Source organism: Python bivittatus, unplaced genomic scaffold, assembly GCF_059951505.1.
Source record: "Python bivittatus isolate LINGU-HERP-01145 unplaced genomic scaffold, Pbiv_v1 ctg000500_np1212, whole genome shotgun sequence".
Lineage (NCBI taxonomy): Eukaryota > Metazoa > Chordata > Lepidosauria > Squamata > Pythonidae > Python > Python bivittatus.
This window is the reverse complement of record NW_028277079.1, coordinates 30,815-44,573: the sequence shown is the minus strand read 5'-3', so window position 1 is coordinate 44,573 and position 13,759 is coordinate 30,815. Positions and strand designations below refer to the sequence as shown.

At 47.5% G+C, this 13,759-nt stretch overlaps 1 protein-coding gene across 1 annotated transcript; it reads left to right on the top strand.

Moving 5' to 3' along the window:
* The first annotated feature begins 10,573 nt into the window (after positions 1–10,573).
* LOC103052733 (carbohydrate sulfotransferase 6-like) lies at positions 10,574–11,755 on the top strand. Its single transcript, XM_007444956.2, has one exon. It carries the CDS (start codon positions 10,574–10,576, stop codon positions 11,753–11,755), a length of 1,182 nt encoding a protein of 393 aa, XP_007445018.1.
* The last annotated feature ends 2,004 nt before the right edge of the window (positions 11,756–13,759 follow it).

Below are 13,759 nucleotides of genomic sequence, written 5' to 3'. Positions count from 1 at the left end.
AACCCATGGGCCATGATGCCCCTCTTCAGAAAGGCAAGGATGTTGCCTGTCATGGATGATGGGAAAACATCCGGTGAAATAAAGAAGTAAACAGAAATTGCCAGGAAAACCTTTTCAAATAGGAAGAATATTCTGACTTCAGGGGAAATGGACTTAAAATGAAGAATGACCAAGTGCTACATCTGATGAACTCTCTTTTATAGCTGCAAAACGTGGCCAATATCCAAGGAGGCTGAGCACAGGCTGAAAGCCTCTGAAATGTGGGTGTAAGGCAAATTTTGAGACTCCCTTTGAATGACAGAAAGTCAAATCTTGATATGCTAAAGATGGCACTGGAGGAAAAAAGCCTCATAAAGACCATTGGACAAAGAAAACTGAGATACCTGGGTCATGTACTCTGTGCAAGGGGTATATTTGGGTCATATCCTCCTGCTAGAAAGAACGCTGGAAGGAAAAAAGAAGCACAGCAATGCAGTGAGACCCTCGGAGGAAATAGGCGTAAATGACGAAGAACGAGCAAGAGGGGCCCAGAGGCGCCTAGCTACCAGCCCTCTGGGAGGAGGAGACGCTGGGCCCCTGCTTATCTTTCCTCACTTCACTTTTTTGAGTGCAAGTACGAGGAGAACATTTTTAGCACCGTTCATGCTTTGTATTTCCAACTGCACAGCCAACAGTGGCACCATTGTTAGGATCCTTTTCAAGTGCATTCGCCACCCTGACTCCTCATGGGTATGATGTTTATGGGCAACTGAATAGAAATTGCCTTTCATAAAACAGTACTGAACTTTCCCATAAAGAATAGTATTACTTTGTCACATGCAATGTCAATTTGAGAACACACACCCTTGCTAAGCAAAGTGACTGCTGAGCAATATTTTATTACTGACTTATAATGTATATACATTTGGTTTTATTACATGTATAAGTGCTTCCTGGTAGCCAGGGTGAGGCCTTTCTCTTGGGCAACATTTTTTCTTTTTTTTACTTTTCTTTCTCACTGCTCATCATATCTGGTTAAAAGAAACTGTACAGTAATTTTTTGTTTTTGGCCAGCCAAGGGTGAAAATGGTAATCTGCATCTGTTCATAAACGTGTAAATATTAGGGTGGAGAAAGACAATCCATGCTTCTGTCTGTGTGCAAGGTTAGGTTTGGGTGTAGACAACATGGGTTTTGAGTGCTGAAGTGCTTTAAATCTGACTGTACATAAGTTATGTGAAAACCATGTAAAATTTACAAATGCTGTCTGTAGTCTTCTGTGCCAGAGACAGAAGGTGGGGAGCTGGCTAGTGAGTAGTAGAAGGTGTAGAGTGTGAGATTTGCCCCGTTCGACAGAGAAACTCTCGTGACACGTGTGGTTCACAAAGAAGGTTTACTCATGCGTAATGTAGTAGTCACAAGCAAAGCCAGGACTGGCTTGGTACAATTGCATCACTTGTTATATTCCCCCCTTCCCGCACTTTTTTCCCGCCCCGCGATCACGTTGCTGCTGCGGATTATTGGCCCCCCCCAATAATCCCCCTTGATTGTCCATGATGGCAGGTTCGGTCAGGGTCCATTGTCCTTGATGGGCAGTCCCCCCCGGCTTGGGTTGGTCCCTCCCCGTTACGTGCAAGCCCGCGGGTTCTGTGCTGCGCGCGATCTTGTTTCGCTGCCTGCGGCCCCGTTCATTGTTGGCTCGCGCCGTTATCAGTTTATAGTTAAAAGCTTCCGCTGCGGTTTTCCTGTTTGGCTGGGCGCAGGTGGCCCATTAATTAGCGGCACTTTCAGTTCCTCTTTCCCTCGCTAGCTGCCGCCGGTGGAGTTCGCTGGCTACGAGCTTCCCCGAAGCCCCGTGCTGACCGAACCTGACATAGAGAACTTGCTGAAGTTTATTTTCCCCTGTCCCTTGGGCATTCAGAGACTGGGCTTGAAAACAAAACAGACTCTTTGGAGCCTCAGCAGGCCAAACCAAGAACTCAAAGTAACATCCAAAATAAAATGGCTACCCAAGGAGGTCAACAGATCTGGCAGCAGCCACTGGAGGCTTGTTCTGCTCTGGCACCAACAGTCTCAAGAAGCCTTCCAGCCTCAGCTGTGGGCGAATAACTAGCTCCTTCCTTTTAGAATCTCTGGCCCAGTCCCTTCCCTCCGAGGAGGATCTTCCAACATGAGGACCCAACTCTCTTCTCTGTTTGGACAATGAGTTGCATCAAGGCCAGGCACGTAGAAGGGTAGGGAGAGGCCTGATAAGGGGAACCCAGCAGGTACTTTCTCTGCAGGCTTCTCTTGTTGTCTGGCGTCTCTGTCAAACTTCTTCTCCCCCCTGCCCCCAGTACCTGTTCTTTTATCAGAGCCACCCACATGCTCAGCAGGCACTGAGTCCCCAGACACTCATGCTATGCTGCTCTCCTTCACTCCAACAGAAGCTGATGTTTTCCTTCACTACATCCACATACAGGTTTTGTCTATTGTACCTGCTGCCTGCAGAAAGGGGGTCTGTAAAAGCAAGAGTTTCTTGGTTTTTTGATGCCTTCTGGAATAGCTCCTATTTCAAGTGCAATGCCAACCTGAAGAGTTGTTTCTGACTGGCCTAGGCTGTTGAACCTACCTGTTCTACGTAGAGGAGATTGTATCAGCCAGTGCCCTGGTATGGGTGACCCATCCTGATTGCCCTGTGATGTGTTATTGCTTACACTGTTTTTGATTATGTGTCATCAAGTTGTTGTTGATTCTTAGCAACCACATAGATAGATTTTCTCCATGATGATCTGTCCCTAACCTGGTTTTTCAGGTCTTCCAATGGTGCACTCATCACTACTGTAACTGAGCCGGTCCACCTTGCTGCTGGTCATCTTCTTCTTCTCTTTCCTTCCACCTTTCCTAGCATCATGGACTTTTCCAGACAGCTAGGACTTCACATAATGTGTCCAAAGTAGGATACTTTGAACCTGGTCATTTGTGCCTTGAGTGAGAACTCTGGGTTGATTTGTTCAATGATCCACCAGTTTGTTTTCTTAGCTGACCACAGTATTCTCGGGAGTCTTCTCCAACACCAAAGTTCAAAAGCGTCAATGCTCTTCTTATACTGCTTCTTCAAAGTCCAATATTTGCTTCCATAGAGTGTCACAGGGAATACTGTTGCTTGCACAATTATGTCCTTTTACAAATAGACACTTCAGGACCTATGAATATCTTTTCCAAGGTCTTCATTGCTACTGTACCAAGTGCTAGTCTGTGGCACATTTCTTGGCTGCTGGTTCCTTTACTATTGATAGTTGATCCTAAAAGACAGAAACTCTCCACCACTTCAGTATCTTCACTGTCAGTTCTAAAGCTGGTTCCTGTACCTGTTGTCATTAAATTGGTCTTCTCTAAATATAATCTTAATCTCATTTTTTCATTAAGCTCCTTAACTTTCATTAGCAGAGCTTGCAGATCATTTGCATTTGGTATGTAGTATTATCAGCATAGTGCTGATTGTTGATGTTTCTTCCTCCAATTTTACAACATGCTCATCTTCTTTCAATCCAGTCTCCCTCAATATATATATATAGCATATAGGTTGAATCAATAAGGAGAGAGTATACATCTTTTGTCTTACTCCTTTGTCAGCCTGGAGCCAGTCTGTTTTGCCATGTTCTGTCCAGACTGTGGCTTCCTGTGCCCTGTATAAGTTTTGCAATAAGATGTTCTGGGGTCCCCATTTTCCTAAAGATATTCCACAGCTTGACATGATTGACACAGTTAAATCCTTTCTATAATTAATGAAGCATATATTAATTTATGGTTGATATTCTTTGGCTTTCTCAATTATCCAGTATGCATCAGCAATAATGTCTCCTGGCTGGTGTGGGTCTTCCGGGCTGTGTGGCCGTGTCCTGGAAGTTTTGTTTCCTAACGTTTCGCCAGCATCTGTGACCGGCATCTTCAGAGGGCAGGAGCACAGACAGGAGCAGTTCTCTCTGTGCCCCTGTCCTCTGAGCTGCTCCTGTCTGTGCTCCTGTCCTCTGAAGATGCTGGTCACAGATACTGGCGAAATGTTAGGAAACAAAACTTCCAGAACACGGCCATGCAGCCCGGAAGACCCACACCAGCCATCGTATTCCGGCTGTGAAAGCCTTCGACAATACAATAATGTCTCTTGTTCCTTGGCCTTTTCTAAAACCAGCTTGAAATGTATGCCATCTCCCTTTCCAGGTAGGGGTTTAATCTGCACTGGATGATCCTAAGCATTTTACTGGCATGTGAAATTAAGGATATTGTGCAAAAGGTCTCTTTTCTTTGACACTGGTATATAAACTGACCTATTCCAATCTGTTGGCCACTATATCATTCTTCAGATTTGTTGGCATAGTTGACTGGTTCTTTTTCTGATGCTTGCTGTATTTGTGTCAATGCTCCTACAATTCCTGTAGCCTTCTGCCTTGGTAACGACCAGAGTGCCGATATAATTTCATCTTCCAGTACTAGAGGTTCTTGTAAATAGGGAATATCTTTTAAGGTATTTTGAATGTTGACATCTCTACTGCACAGAATTTCAGTATACTTCTCCCATCTTTGTTGGATCTTCTTGGAGTCAGTTACTTTCTGTCCACTGGCATCCGTTAACATACCAATTCAAGATTGGAACCTTCCGAGTTTGGAGATCTTTTAGAAGACTTTCATTGTTTTTCCATGTCACCATTTGCTCTGTTGGGCAGATTGGTGTCTTCTGTTTCTTGGTCTTTGTCAGCCTCTTTTCACATTCATTTTTTCATTACTTTGATTTCATTCCATAGTTCTTTTGGTTCTCTATCAGCGGGGCTCAGGTCTACAAAGCAATTCCTGATGTTCTCCTTGATGAAAGTGACTTAGTATAGTAAAAATAATGCAAAATAATTCAAGGTGCTAGTGATCACCTGAAAAGCCCTTCATGGCTTGGGGGCTGGATATCTGAGGGGCCATCTGTCTTCAGGAGTTTCTGCCTATCTTATACAATTTGGCAGAGTATATTCTGAGTCCTATAAGTTGAACTGTCACCTGATGGGACCTAGGAAGCAGGCCTACTCTGTCATAGCATTCATACTCTGCAACGGTATCCCCCGGATATTTGTATGCCCCACCCCACTTACTTTATTTAAATGAGCCCTTGAGACTGGCTCTTCTCCAAGGCCTTGGCCTTGAGTCAGTGGTGGACCCCTTGAGATGATTGGCTTGTTAGAGTTCGTATTATTTTTCTGGACATTTCCTTTTTATAGTGTTTGTATTGCATTGTTTCAGTTTGTTTTATTATTGTACACTGCCCATAGTTGTGATGGAGTTAAGTGACCTATAAATTCAATAAAAATTAATAAATGCACACAGTACAGGGAACAAAATACTCTGTTAAAGTCTTAGTACAAGAGAGCAAATATGACATTCATAATTATTAAACATTAGATTTTGTGAACACTGTTGCAACGTAGCAGAGGAAGAACGGGGGTTTCTAGGTTGCTTGCGTTCTGGGAAGTTGATGACTCTGCTCAGATTATTTGGATTAACTGTGCCTTTTTCCTTGACAGCCACAATAGTTTTGTCTAATTCCAGACCCCCCGGTGATTGGAAGACTCTTAAACTGTGAGCCAGGCCCTCTTCCGTTATCCAGTAGAACTGGCTGCATAGCCAAGGTACCATTCTGAAGGGTGTTTTGGGCACTTGGTGGGTAGTGTGTTTGCTGATTGGAATAACTGTGGTGGTTGTATGGGACCCGAGAGGCCTTGAAGAAGGTTACATATGTTAAGCAGCTGCCTGTAGAGAGTCAGGAAGATGAAGCACTTAAGTAGGGGAAGAGCTACAACACAATCAGGGTCGCAAGATTCTGTTATTAGCGCCACTGTCAATAAAAGCTGCCTGGGTGATGCTGTGGAGGTTCTGTCTCAGTGCCTGGAGGTTGTGGGGTCTGGATGGGGCACAGCAGGCTTCAGCTGAACCCAAGCAAGATCAAGTGGGTCTGGGTTCTTAGAAGGTTCCAGGGACCTTCCATCCTTGGTTTTGGATGGGGTGGCACTGTCCCAGACAGACCTGGTGTGCAATCTGGGGGTCCTCCTGGACTCATAGCTCCTGCTCAAAGAGCAGGTGGCAGCCGTGGCTAGGAGGACCTTTGCACAGCTTAGGGCTGTGCTTCAGTTGCACCCATTCCTGGACCAGGGGGCCCTGCTCATGGTCACTCATGCCCTCGTGACCTCCAGATTGGACTCCTGCAATGTGCTTTACATGGGGCTGCCTTTTAAGAGTATTTGGGAGCTCCAGCTGGGCAGAATGCGGCAGTGCGGGCAGTTACTGGTGCCAGTTACTTGGCACATGTGACATCACTGCTCCATGAGCTGCATTGGCTTCCAGTGTGCTTCCAGGTGTAATTCAAGGTGCTGGTTGTCATGGCTTCATGGCTTAGGACCAGGTCTCTCCCCAGTTGTTTCTACCCATCCTACCTGACCTGGCAGGAAGGGCATGCTCCGGGTACTCTTGGCTAGGAAGTGTTGATGGGAAGCACTGATGGGACCTAGAAGGAGGGCCTTTTCTGCCATGGCACCTGCCCTTTGGAACAGATAACACCTCCCCCCTCACCCGGCCTTCCCCGTGGACCTTTCGTAAGGCCTTGAAAACTTGGCGTTGTGCCTGAGCCTGGGGACCTGGGAGTGGGATAGGGACCAATCCATATTCTGGGTGTGCGGATGATTAGTGAGATTATGTCTGGCTGCTGTGTGTTTTATTTGCTTTTTTATATTGTGTATTTTGTATATTTTATTTGCTTTATTGCACGCTGCCTAGAGTCATGTAAAGATGAGATGGGTGGGCACATAAATTGAACAAACCAACAAAGAAAAAGCAGTTTTAGGCTTCCTGTGGAGCTGAATCCCTGGTCTGGCTGACCTAGTGGGGCTGACACTGCCCTGGATAAAATGCTGTAGAATTCAAGTAGGATGTGGCTGTAGAGCATGTTTGAAAACAGTTCATTTTATGGTATCTTTCATAATGCTCTGGGGAAGGGAGGTTCCATTTTTTGAATATCCTCAGCCACTTTTGTTCTGCTAGTCAAATGAGTTTGAGATGCATATTCTGACCCTGTATGAAGACCCATGAAATTCAAAATATTCTTGGAACTTGGGTAGGTATCAGGCAGGTTGGAAGATGATAAAGTTTGCCTAGATCCAGTGTATTGTCATCCTGTTGATCTTTCAGTGGATTTTTGAAAATATAAAAATCTTCTACCCTTGAAATCAAGTACTGAACACAGTGCCTGTGACCCCAGTTTCCCCCTATTGTTCTAGAAAGAGCACCAGTCTGGAACCCACTTCCCCATGGAACTGAGCTTTCTTTTCATTTCCCCTGACAACTCTGCATTTAGAGGAGGAGGCATCTGGTAGTTTAGATTCATGTGCTTTTCTTTCTTTCCTCTTTCTTTTTCTCCCTCCCTCCCTCCCTCCCTCCCTCCCTCCCTCCCTCCCTCCCTCCCTTCCTTCCTTCCTTCCTTCCTTCCTTCCTTCCTTCCTTCCTTCCTTCCTTCCTTCCTTCCTTCCTTCCTTCCTTCCTTCTGTCTGCAAAGACTTTCAGTATCCCATGTTCAGAAATCAGTTGGTTGCTTATGTGTTACCAGATGCATTAGAGCACAATCATTGTGCTGGCAAGGGAAAGGTTATATTTATGTGAGTTGTGTGAATGAATTGGTCTGTCTCCAGAGCTGCCCCCCAGCCCTGCTGTCATAGTCCCCTGCAAGGAACAGCACCCTTGGAAAAGGCTGAGACTCTCCTGCAGAATAGTGCTTTTCCAGGAAGCAGCCACCCCTTTTGACATGAAGGCTGCTTTCTTGACCTCCCCATTTCAGAGAGAGAAACCGGGAAATGCTGGCATGGCAGCCAGAGCTGGCAGGAGCTGTTGCTGCTGCCACTGCCGCCCATTTGGTCTTCTCCTCATCCCTTGCAAAAACCAAAAACAATAAGGAAACTGAAGCCCTCCCGCTGAAGATGAAGTGGTGGCTTTAGAGATTAAGCCTCGGAACAGCTTCAGCCGCAAAGCGAGGCTGGTGGGGATTCTGTCCCGTTAGGAGACAATGCTCCTTTTCCATCCCAGGAAGCGTGAAGGAGCTGCTGCCACGTAGGATCATTGCTGGCAACCTCCCTTCATTGCCTCTTGGGTGAGACCCCGATGTGCCGCTGCCCTCACCCAGGGTCTGCAGCCCCCAGCTGTGAGCTTGGCCGATCTAGGGATGGACTCGGTTGTGGTGGCGACGGGGCCCCCTGGGAGACCTGAAGGACTGGGATGGGGACAGATCCTCCTGGAGACAATGTGTCCATTGGGTCGCTAAGAGTTGATGGCCCATGATCAATCATCAATTTATTTTAGATTTGCAACCTCCCCAATCAACTGACTCTTAGCGTCTGACAAGATCATCCCATACATTACAACGTCTGTGGTGTCATGCCAATAGCACAAAACTTTGAAAATACCCGGAGAACAAAGGACCCCGGCAACACAACCTGTGAAGAGATGGCAGCGGCAGTCACTGGGGAGCAATTCGCGAAACCCCGCAGATCGAGAAGGGAGGCCGTTATCCCACAGGCCAGGCCTGCGAGCCTCCACCCGCTTTCCCTCGCGGTCCCTGGCTGGTTCTCCCGCCGGGATATTGCTTGCCTGGAGCGAGGACGCGCTCCTGGAGGCGCACTTTGACGGTTCTCCGGGGCTCTTCCAGGCGGCCAGGCGGTGGGCCCTGGGGATTCGAGTGGACTAGTGCAGCCGATAAGGGCTTTCCCTCCCCGGGCGAGCTTCACTCGGGAGCCCGGCTCGGTCCCCTCGGACTCAGACCCCCGCCTCCCGCCCCGCGTCCAGGCACAAGGAAGCCCGCCTTCCTCCCGCAGCGCGCTCCTGGCTCCTGTGCGCTGCGGCTCCCTAGAAAATGAAGAGCAGAGCAGAGACGGAACTCTGAGGTGGCCTGAACCGGCCTCCTCGATCGGGCCGGCTCTAATTGGCACCTCCCTCCAGCAGCCACTCGCGGGCTCGGCAGTGGCCACGTCTGAAAGCGGCTCATTTTGCGCGGAGCGTAGCCGCGCGATTTTCCTGCAGGTTCTGACACTTGGCCGCCCGGTAAGGAGCCGGGATGGAACGGGCGGCGGGGATGGGGGCGCGGGCGGCGGGCGAACGTCCCATCTGGAAACGTGGAGGTGGGCGACGGTTCTGGCTGTCGGGGCGGTCGCGGCAACGGGGCGGGGGTTTTTCCCGAGCGGAACGCGGAATTGGGGCTGGTTGGTGGAGTTGCTATCAGACAGTCGCGCTTGCAGGATCCAGGACGGGGCACCGCGCCCCGCTCAGGGATGCTGAGGGTCTTGCTGGAGGGACTGCGGCGGCCTGTGAGCGACTGTAGGATGCGCTCCCGACCACGCAGGCCCCGGCTTGCCAGCTATTGCGTAGACCCCGTTGGGGGCGCTCCTTGACCCATCCTTCGAACTCAGCGTTTTTAGGATAAATTTCCGGGTGGGCTGGGAGTCCCTGGCCGAGTCCTACCACCTCGGCCCTATAGGTTCAGCAGGAATGGCATCAGTTAAAATGAGTCTCCCCCCTCCCCTCCAAGGAGGGTGCTGAAAGGGAGGCACAGATTTCTGTGCAAAAAAGGATTGTGAACAACCTTTTGCTGGTGGTAAAAGCTAACTGGGTGATCAGGTGACATTTCCTGCTTATACTTAATTTATTTTGCTTCTGGGTTTCACTTGCAAAAGCCTTACATTTTATATGCAGATAAAAATGACAGAGCTGCTGTATTATTATTATTTATTTATTTATTTATTTTATTTTCAGACTTGTATGCCGCCCATCTCCCCCAACGGGTGACTCTGGGCGGCTCACAATAATAAAAAAGAAGAAAAAACACAGGTCTCTCCAGACATGGATACAATCTATAAATAATTAAAAAACATATATTAAAAATGCCCTAAAACTTCCTATGATTTTAGCCCTAAAAAACCTGTAAGATGCTGGTGGGGGGAGACAACCCATCACCCCACCAGCCATCTCCACAGGTGCGGGCCCCCCTCTGGCCCCCAGGCCTTCTGGCAGAGCCAGGATTTGATCCCTTTCCTGAAGGTCATGATGGAGGGGGCACACTGCACCTCAGGAAGCAGGATGTTCCATAGGGCGGGCGCTGCAGCAGAAAAGGCTCTCTGCCTAGACCCCACCAATCGAAATTCCTTGACTGGTGGGGTCTGCAACCTGCCCCTTCTGCTGGACCAAGTGGGGTGGGCTGAAATGACCGGGGCGAGGCGGTTCCTCAGATAACCTGGTCCTGTGCCATGAAGGGCTTTAAAGGTGATGACCAACACCTTGAATTGGACCCGGAAACAAACTGGCAACCAATGCAGCTCGCGCAACAGCTCGTGTTATTATATAGCCCTTGTATCTGTGGTCTGTGCACATATTTCTCACTTTTTCTGTTGAGAGGTGAATATGGTGAACAATACTCTGCTTTGATTAGTTGTACCATCCCTGACCTTTAATTTGCCGAATAATCAAAGCCCAATTCAAAACACGTGATTTGATGCTTTAAGACCTTTCTCTTGTTATTCCAGCTGCCCTCAGCTTCACCCAGAATGTCGAGGCTTCGCCTTTCCAGTACCCCTGTTGCAATTATCCTTGTGACCCAGGCAGGATTTCTGCTCTTTCTATATGCTCAGCACAGTGGCATTGTTCCTCGGTCTGTAGAAAAGTCTGACCAGGTGCATGTGCACGTGCTCATCCTCTCCTCTTGGAGGTCGGGATCCTCTTTTGTGGGGCAACTCTTCAGCCAGCACCCCAATGTCTTCTACCTGATGGAGCCAGCCTGGCACGTGTGGACAGTCATGAACCAGAACAGCGCCAAGGTCTTACAGATGGCAGTGCGAGATCTCGTCCGGTCAGTCTTCAAGTGTGACATGTCTGTCTTCGATGCCTACATGCCTTGGAAGAGAAATAGAAACTTGTCTGACTTGTTCCGGTGGGCCGCGAGCCGGGCATTATGCACAACTCCTGCTTGTGAATTCTTTCAGCGTACTAATATTACCAGTGAAAGGTTTTGTGGGACTCTCTGTGGCAAGCAACCCTTCAGCAAAGCGGAAGAGGCCTGCAGATCTTACAGCCATGTTGTCCTAAAGGAAGTCCGTTTCTTTGACCTCAAGGTGCTCTACCCGCTCCTCGCTGACCCCTCCCTGAATCTCAAAATCATCCACCTGGTCCGGGACCCCAGGGCTGTTGCGAAGTCTCGGGAACAGTCTGTTGAAGGCCTTGCCCGTGACAATGAAATCATTGTGGGCAGCAGAGTGGATGACGGCCAGTATAAAGCCCTGAGGGAAATCTGTAAAAGCCATGTGCAGATCTATGAAACGGCTACTCAGAGACCTCCATTGTTTTTAAAGGATCGTTACTTATTGCTCCGATTTGAAGACCTTGTGCGAGATCCTCTAGTGGAAATTGCTGCAATGTATAAATTTGCAGATCTTTCATTGACTCAGGACCTTGAAAACTGGATCTATAATATTACACATGGACAAGGAATCGGTGGGAAGAACGAGGCCTTCCAGATCACTTCTCGAGATGCGGTCAATGTCTCCCAGGCATGGAGAAATGTTTTTTCATTTCAGAAAGTCCAGAGAGTGCAAGAGATTTGCAGAGATGCCTTGAATATATTTCATTATCAAGTTATCAATTCGGAGATAGAGCAGAGAAATTTGTCTTTAGATTTAGTATTGCCACATCAAAGAACCCAATTTAGTTGGGCATCCTCTAATAAAAGCTAGATGAGGGGTCTCTTTTCCAAATAACTGGGAAAGATTTGATGGTTTCAGTGTATCTGATAAACTCCCTTGGTCTGTAGTGTCTGAAAACAAAGGAATTGTAAGCCTTTTGCTCTTTCAAATTAATAACAGTACATAGCACCCAGGACAGCATGATAATGTTTCAATACAAGAAAATATTTTTTACCTGGGAGAAACACACAAAATTACAATGATGCTATACTGCTGCATTTGTTTTTGCATTTTTGAAGTCCCTTTTTCACTTTTGCAGGACTGCAAAATGACTGATAATGACCAGTACTTGACCACAAGGATTGGGAAACTCTGGCCATCAAGTCTTACTGGACTCCAATGCCCCAACTGAGTCTCAGTGATCAGGGAATGATGGTCATTCTGACTAGGTAGCCTTTACCTTTTTCACCTGCAGACCTCTGTTCCCACATTTGTTATACTTCTGCTTTTCAGTAAGAGGTATCGTAGTCTCTCTGTCGAACTAGTGATGGCTCCTAAGGAAAGTTACAAAGAAAATGGAGTTGTATGGATTGCAGCAGCCTGTAAATTAAACAAATAAATGTATAGGCATTTCCTGTCTCCTTCTGTGTGTCAACAAGGATGGCTCCTCCAGTCCTCTCAATGTCTTCTCGTGGGCCTTTTCTGTCACAGCACCTGCTCTGTCGAGCATCCCCGGAGAGCTGGGTGGCTCCCACCTTGCCTGTCTGGAAGCATTCCTTAGAAACCATATTTCCCCCTCAGGCCTTGGGTTGAGATAGAGGGATGGGTCCCAGGAGTTATTTAGGATATGGACAGATGGTTCTGTCCCCTGAATGGTTGCTGTTTTAGGGATGTTGTTTTGGTTAGGGTTTTGTTATTTTTAATTCTGTAAAGCCCCCAGAGTAATTTGGAACGGGGTGGCCTAGAAATTTATTACATGAATAAACATGTAAATAAATAAAAGGTAAGTTTGTGTATATTGTATTGATTATATCATATTATCACATTTAGAAGCCTGCCCATCTATCCAATGAAATACTGGGTGGCAAACTAAAAGTATAAAACATTGAAAGTCATAAAATATACACACCAAAAAAACCAAGAAACAGGTCAAGGAGCCCTCATTAAAAGTCTCAAGAGGATACCCGCAACACGCACCCATGTCAGTACTCCAGAACTAGCAGGCCGACCCCCAGTGCCTTCCAAGGTCCAACAAGGTTGGGGCCATCCATATCTCTGGGGGAAGGCTGCTACATAGGTCAGGCACTGTGACAGAGAAGGTATGCTTCTGAGGGCCACCAGGTGACACTCCCTCACCATGGGGACCCAAAGCATCTCCACCCAGCCAGGTGTAGTGGGACGAGCAGAAACCACCGGGGAGAGGCATTCCTATAAATAACCTGGCCCCATGTGATGCAGGGCTGTGAAGGTGGCAACCAACACCTTGAATTGCACCCAGAAGTGACTCAGGTACTGGAGAACTGGGCAAGAGTGTATTAACAAGAGAAACTGTTGGCCCTCTTAAGCCTGTAGATAACTAGTACGGAAAGAGGAAGAAACTAGCAAGAAAGCACTTTTTGGTATTGTTAGGGTTAGGGGTTAGGAGTTAGGGTTAGGAAACCACAATTTTAGGAAACTACAATTTTTAAAAAAATTAATAAATGACCCTGCTACAGAAGCCATGGACCTCCCCTAAAATGGAAGGTCAGGCGACAACAGTGAATTGCTGAACAAGACTACAAAACATCATAGTCAGAAACAGAACCCTGCACCCAGTGACCTCCCTCTCCCTAAAGTTCCCCAGTAAAATTACAGGGCATCTCACCCTCATCTCTCCTTTCTCACCCCATTGCCCTCATGAACCCTGCAAAGACAGACCATCCCTCCAACAGGCATCAATGGCCCAGACATAAACTAAACACAGCAACCCACCCAAACCCCCACTGACTCTTCCTTCCCAGGAACCTACCTGGTTCTTCTCCACCCCTCAAACAGGCATTGATGGCATGGACTGAA